The sequence below is a fragment of the Sinocyclocheilus rhinocerous genome, unplaced genomic scaffold (assembly GCF_001515625.1).
Source record: "Sinocyclocheilus rhinocerous isolate Xijiao unplaced genomic scaffold, SAMN03320098_v1.1 scaffold239, whole genome shotgun sequence".
In the NCBI taxonomy this organism is placed as follows: domain Eukaryota; kingdom Metazoa; phylum Chordata; class Actinopteri; order Cypriniformes; family Cyprinidae; genus Sinocyclocheilus; species Sinocyclocheilus rhinocerous.
Genome location: NW_015653198.1, coordinates 710,471 through 718,187, shown reverse-complemented (window position 1 = coordinate 718,187; position 7,717 = coordinate 710,471). Strand labels below are relative to the sequence as shown.

The following is a 7,717-nucleotide window of genomic DNA, read 5'->3' as shown; positions in this document are numbered from 1 at the left end:
TACATTTCTGCTTTCATATATTTCCCCCCTCGCTGCTTTTAAAAAACAAATCCCCCTCCCTCCCTCGCTCAGCTTTGATGTGTCTGCCGTGTTACCTGGGTTTGTAGAGCGTTAACAGTTATGTAGAAGTTCTGTCGACTGTCAGTTTCTCTTATCTGTGAACACATGAATTAGGATGTAAAGAGGGATATCGTGAAGATAGTTTTAATTTGAGTTGTTGTTGTTTTAAGTTAAAGTTATAGTATATGAAAGTGCAAGCGTGAACCTTACCAAAACATAGGCAGGTCTCAATTCACCCAAAAAAAGAAAAGAAAAAAAATAAGAAATTATATTTTTGCATAAAGAAAATTAGGATTATTTTCAGAAGCATGATAAATCCCAAACGTTTCTTTAGCCACGCTAAAGAATTGGGAGCATTTGCACTTTTTTAAGCTAACGAAGAAGACCAGCCAATCAGAACACACTATGTGCTTCTGACCTATTTTTGCATGTTGTGATTTGCTTATATGTTTTTTTTTAGAGAGGGCATGGATGAGTTTAGCAAAATGGATGAAATCACGTACAGCGATATATTTTTTTAATGTTTTGTATTGTCACATTTTCAGGTCACATTTTTGTTACATTTCTCACCCAAATTCACAATAATTCTTATTAAAATATCATTACTGACATAAAAATATTATCTATCTATCTATCTATCTATCTATGATATTATGAAATATATACACATGTATAATGTAATGTCATTAAGATAATGTCACAATACAAGAAAAACTTAATGATGCTGTAATTTCAGATGCTATAACTTAGGGCTGCACGATGAATCGAATGCGATTGTCATGTATTATATTTTTGCATAAAGAAAATTAGGATTATTTTCAGAAGCATGATAAATCCCAAACGTTTCTTTAGCCACGCTAAAGAATTGGGAGCATTTGCACTTTTTTAAGCTAACGAAGAAGACCAGCCAATCAGAACACACTATGTGCTTCTGACCTATTTTTGCATGTTGTGATTTGCTAATATGTTTTTTTTTAGAGAGGGCATGGATGAGTTTAGCAAAATGGATGAAATCACGTACAATGTTCCGTCCAACTGTTGTAGAAACGCAATATCACTCTCGTACTTGAGTGATACCAGCTCTATATCAGCGGCTGTGATTGCTGATATAGAGCCAGTATCGCTCTCGTACTCGAGTGATATTGCTCATATATATATATATATATATATATATATGTAGGAGACTTTAAGAAATGAGTATAGCACATTACAAGTCTATACAATGGATATGGATAGCAGCTCAGATGAGTTGTCCTTCAAAGATTTTGATGAGAAATATGCGTTAATATTGAGATCTTTGACATTTGATTAAAGTTTCTGGAAAATCTAACCACATTTGGAGACACTTAAAATCTCTTGTGAAACTCTAGAGGAGAAACTAGAGCCTTTATCTCAGGAGAAACATCTAAGAAGCAGGGAACTTAGTATGGAAAAAATACTGTGGAAGTCAATGGCTACTGTCAAGTGTCAACAATCCCTTTAAGATTTTGATATTGAAAAACAACTCAAAATGCCCAGAACCGCTTATATTTTCTCATGTAAATGTAAAAATCTAGTCCATTCAGCAAGTTTCTGTTTTTATACTTTCTGAAAGTAACAACCAGTTCAACCACAATTATAGTACTGATTATAATGTGTTTAGTATGCTACATTTTTTTTCTTTTTCTTTCCTACCATGATTTTCAAACAAACATGTCCCATATCACTTTTGTTGTGATTGCTACACGATTCACGTTTCACATTATGCATTACTACCTATAATCTTCATAGCAGGGCAATTTTGGGATCCCCTGTGAGCAAACATGAAATGTTACAGGCCCTTAATATCCCATCAGCAGACATTTTGAATATGGCTGTCCGTCGTTCGCCTCTGAATATGTTTGTGTTGATACTCAAGAGTTAATTATGAAGGGCCTAGGGAGCGGTTTCGCTCAGGGCTGGCCATATGGATCAGGCATATTCTGCGTATATATAGAAAAGGGTGGCATGTTTAATTGATACAGTACCACACTCCATAAACATCCACAGAGAGGGAGAAGGGGGACAGATCTACAGGGAACTACATCAAACAATCAGTGTAGACTCAGACAAACCATGTTACTTTAAAGTGTGAAGGCAAACCGAGCGGAAAAGAGGGGCTCATCTGTCACTATGTCTGACCTGCCCCTGTTTCTCTGTCCATCGCTTTTATCTATTAGAAAAGCTGTTTGACGAAGAGTATTTTTATATATGATGATTTTGAGGACAGTTAACACAAATAAATGAAACGTTGATCATACTTATGGTTAGTGATTTGAGCAGATCTAAAGTCTTCATAAAATGTAAATCTAACTGTTCTTTAAAAAAATTAAGTTTTTTTTTATTATTATTGGTATTGATGGTTTTATAAAGAACCTTTAAAGGAATAGTTCATCCAAAAATGAAAAATCTGTCATCATTTATTCACTTTCCACTTATTCCTGCATGAATTTCTTCTGCTGAATACAAAACAAGATATTTTGAAGAATATTGGTGACCAAATAGTTGATGCTAGCCATTGGCTTCCTTAGTATTTTTTTCTATACTATGGAAGTCAATGGGTACCGTCAACTGTTTGGTTACCATCATATTTTCTTTTGTCTTTAACAGAAGAAAGGAACTCATAGATGTTTGGAACAACCTGAGGGTGAGTAAATGATGACAGAATTTTAATTTTAATTTTAATCTATGGAATCTTTCCATTCCACTAAAGTTTGGGGAAAGGGTTCTTTAAATATTTAAAATGTTCTTCACGCTAAGAAAAATGGTTCTTTTAAGAACTGTTCACTGAAATGGTTCTTCTATGTTATCACAGTGAAAACCCGCAATTGAGACCTTTATTTTTAAGAGTGCACACATTCTGAAAGTAACAACCAGTTGGATCGGTTAAGTCTTAGTTGTCGTTCTACAGTTTGTTTAGTTAAGCGCTTTGACTTATGGATGTGTTGTGAGAGGAGAGAGCGAGAGCGTATGCAGTCTTTCATTGCTGTGGATATGAATAGCTGGTGTTGCAGCCACATTTTGGTTAGCCAGTGTCTGGGATCTATTATAGTATTGTGTGTGTGTGTGCGCACACACATCTATGCGTCTGTTATTTTAGTGCTGCATGTATTTTTATAGGAGTGCATTTTAGAGACAGGTTTAATCCAGGGAATGTGTGCAGCAGAGTTTGCTCCAGTCTCAACTGCATTAAAATACAGTATATATCTTTTTCTTAAGGACAACAGGAATTCTCCTCATCTGGGATACTGGGGGTTTCTTCGGAGGTCGAAGGAAGTTTCATTCAATAAAAAAGAAATATGAAAACTTTTTAATATCTCGAATATATATATATATATATATATTAGTGCTGTCAAACGATTAATCGTGATTAATCGCATCCAAAATAAAAGTATATATATATATAAATATACATATATACAAAATAAGTACTTTTTATAACGAAGCACTCACTGCTGTCTAGCAAAAAACATCTGAGATGTTAAAAATATTTTGAATATATTTAAAAAATATTTTAGATATATTATTTCATCTTAAATATATTTTATCAATATATTTTATAATTTGTATAAATATTTATATATAAACACATGCATATATGAAATACTGTATAAACATGCATGTATATAGCTATGAAATATCTATGTATCAAATTTCATGTTTATAAGGTCACCGAAAGTATGTGATGTTTGCATACCTGTGGTTTCAGTTGTTAATATATCTTCCCAAGGGTTTAGAAGAATAAATAATAGTAAAAAGTTATTGATGAATCAAGATTTGTTCATGAAAACTTTTGCATGCAGATTTCACAAACAAATAGCCTATGTGCATATATGATGCACATGAAACTAATGTCTGGAACTGTGCTCAATATGAGCTCAAATATTTCTCATCAAGATGATCTGAGCTGCAACATCCATTTTAGAGCTCTCTGTGTTTACTGTATATCAGTTTGAGTCACATTTTTGTCTATTTCTAAAGGGATTTTAGGAGAAGCATCCAAGACAATCCTGATACTTCATGTAGAAATAACTGAGATCTTTATTAAGTCTCATCACGATCAGCTTGTGAGCAGCAGATCTTTCAGTCTGGCTCTTTGTGTACTACTTAATCACGTTACTCAAAATAGACCTCTTGCCCGATAATGCCGCTGTGTGAACAGACATTGCTTTTGCCCCCGGCTTTACTGTGTGATTTAACATCGTCCTACTGATGGACAAACTGGAATGGGGTCTCATTCAGTTCTGCACACCCAGTCAGCACAGCTCCCAGCATACAAATGAACTGGGATGAATGGACACGACACTCTGAGAGAAAAAACACAAACCACCTTGGCGGTCGTGCCGCTGTGTGAGAGGTTTGTGCTGAATAAGTCACGGATATCCTGGGAAGTCAGGAGGTGTGAACGGGAACCAGTTTGGAGAGTCTGGCCTGACTGTGCGCCGCATGCAGAGCTGCATTGAGTTTAAGATGGACTCCAGCACTGCACACGGCTCGCACAAAGTGTTGTGTTCACTCACAACTTTCACAACAGAGATTTTACTCTTTCTGAAGTGTGGTGTTTGCCTGTGCAAAATTCACTGCCGTGATGGTTGCTAAGGTGTTCTACGTGGTTGTTAAGCTGTTTCAGTTTTACTGGCTTAAGCCAAAAGAGTCCACCTTCAATTGTCTGTGATATTCTGATGTTTATGTGTATTTATATATATACAATAAATGTAAATAGATCATATAAATATTTAAAATAGGTGCCGGATGAGTTGTATTTATAATAAAATTAGCTGTAATAAAATAATGTCTTAAATCCTAAATATTACATGTATTATTTTTTTATTATAATTAAATCAAATATATAAATAATTTATAATTATATGCTTATGTACTTAGGCTATATAAAAGTATTAATGTTATATATTATATTATAATATAATATTATATATTAGTGTTTAAAATTGTATGTTTATGTACTTTATGAATGAATATTTTATTCATTTTTTTTTTTAAATATTTATATTTACATGCAAGTACAAAAAAAAAGACATAAATAAATTTATTAAAAATACAAAATGTGTAAATATATAATATAAAAAATGGTGTGGAGTTGTGTTTTTGAAATATTTGTGTGATTATTAGAACATATTAAAAATAAATAAATATAAAAAAATTAATATATTTAATCTTTTTTTGATTAAATAATATATAAATATATATATATGTTTTTTATTTATTTATTTTTATTTATTTTTTAATAAATAAGGAATTAATAATTCTGTTGATGTACTTTACATGTATAAATATTATAAATAAAAAGGTGAAAGATGAGTTGTATATTTGAAATATTTGTGTGTGTGTGTGTGTTTATTCATTCACGTTCTTGCTAGTGTCCAAAAATCTTTCAGTTCCCCTAAAGAAGCAGAAAAAGCTTTATTTTGAAAGGTTTTCAAATCTGCACAACATTTAAGGGCTTTTTATTTTCTAGTTCTTTTCAAAAACCATCTATGATTGTGTTTTAAGAACCCAGAGACTCAAACACTGATCTGAAGAACCTACAACATGATCATATGATTTGAAACCTCCAAACAATGAGCAACCCAAGAAATAAGAGCGAATGGTAAAAAGTAGCAAAGGCATTGTGATTCTAATGCTGATGACTGTTATTGATTATGTTTCAGGCCACCGAACCGTTTCTGGTGAATGAAGACCCGTCCAGAGGTCCTGGGATACCAGAGTGTTTCGTAGTGTCGGATTCCTACAGGGTGCGTCTGCTTATTACTCCATTACTGCTTCAGCATTGTTATTGATGTCACTACAAAATATACTGTAACCATGATTATTATTTCCATATGCACATATGCAGTGAAACACAGAAAAACACTGTGCAGAAAGTGAGTCTCATAACTCCACCGGAGCCTGTTTTCTTGTGGGAAATGAAAATTATAACGTGCGTACTTCTATAAAATGAGAAGTATACACGAGGGCAGGACTGCAAGGAAGGGAGGGCGAAGAAAAAACAGAAAGAAGTGCAGCTTTTAAAATTCCACCCAGCGAGCGTGCTGGATTTACAGCGATGGGAGTGAAATAAAACGGTCATAAAAACAGAAGGGCGGAGAGATGGAGAGATGGGAAGGGGAGTCTGTGGATGACTGAAAATGAGACTGTTAATGAGCTGGGAGCCGCTTTTCTAGTCCTCGTTTCCAGCGCATCGCTTTTGCCAACGTTTTGAGGAGAAAAAAATCTGGGTTGCTCCGGCGTCTCGGGGAGCAGGCGGTCGCAGAAATGGAGGGAAAAGGATGAAACGCGATTGGCTGGAAGTACAGAAGGGGCTGAGGTGTAAAATATAGCTGGATATCAGGAATGTGTCAGACGATATCGTCCGTCGAGTTCATTTAGAGGAAAAGGAGGGCCTGGCTGTATTTTTATAGCATTGTGCTTTTCTAGTTTTATTTTGTGGAGAAACCAGCAGCAGCTCATTAAAAGTTTCGTCATGGTGTCTTAGTGAATTAGTATTTTGGTTATGAACCTCATATCGAATCAGTGGTTCTCAACCGGTGGGTTTTGACCCAAAATGTGACCGCAGAGAAAAAAAAACAATTCTAAATGCAAATATTAAAATGCAACTAACCATATCATCATGCATGCAGACGGCAAAGTTAGGGATGAGATCACTTTTCCCACACACTACTGGTCAAAGTTTGAAAGAAGTCTCTTCTGCTCACCAAGGCTGCATTTATTTGTTAAAAAATACAGTAATATTGTGAAGTATTATTGTAATTTAAAAGAACTGTTTTGTATGTGAATATATTTTAAAATGTAATTTATTTCTGTGATCAAAGCTGAATTTTCAGCATCATTACTCCAGTCTTCAGTGTCACATGATCCTTCAGAAATCATTTTAATATGATGATTTGATGCTCAATGTTTATCAGTTATTATTGGTGCTCAATGATTAATAATGGTTCTTATTATCAGTGCTTACATTATTTGTGGATACCATGATACATTTGTTTTTTAGGATTCTTGGATGAATAGAAATATCAAAAGAACAGCATTTATTTGAAATATAAATCTTTTGTAACATTATAAATGTCTATATTGTCGCTTGATCAAATTAATTCATCCTTGTTGAATAAAATGTATTTATTTATTCGTTTATCCCAAACTTTTCAATGGTAGTGTCTCACACTTTTCTCAAAAGTATGAAGCAGCACAACCGTTTTCTACGTTGAAAATAATCAGAAATGTTTCTTGAGCGTCAAATCATCATATTAGAATGATTTCTGAAGGATCCTGTGACACTGAAGACTGGAGTAATGATGCTGAAAATTCAGCTTTGATCACAGTAATAAATGGCATCTTAAAATTAGTGCTGTCAAACGATTAATCGCGATTAATCGCATCCAAAATAAAAGTTTTTGTTTACATAATACATCTGTGTGTAGATTTATTATGTATATATACACATACAGCATATATTTTGAAAATATTTACATGTATTTACATATGTATATATTTATATTCATATAAATTATATCATATATAAAAATATTTAATGTATAAACATAACATATTTTTCTTAAATATTTACATGCAGGTGTGTGTATTTATATATACATAATAAATATACACAGTACACACACATATA

The 7,717-nt window shown here is 33.4% G+C and overlaps 1 protein-coding gene across 10 annotated transcripts in view; it reads left to right on the top strand.

Annotated features, from left to right (window-relative positions):
- LOC107715650 (nuclear factor 1 X-type-like) overlaps positions 1-7,717 on the top strand; it is a 182,136-nt gene that overhangs the window by 17,917 nt on the left and 156,502 nt on the right. For all 10 annotated transcript variants that reach the window (XM_016521817.1, XM_016521809.1, XM_016521813.1 and 7 more), the window contains exon 2: positions 5,748-5,831. In XM_016521817.1, coding sequence (XP_016377303.1) covers positions 5,748-5,831 — 84 coding nt within the window. The remainder of the gene's footprint in view (positions 1-5,747; positions 5,832-7,717) is intronic.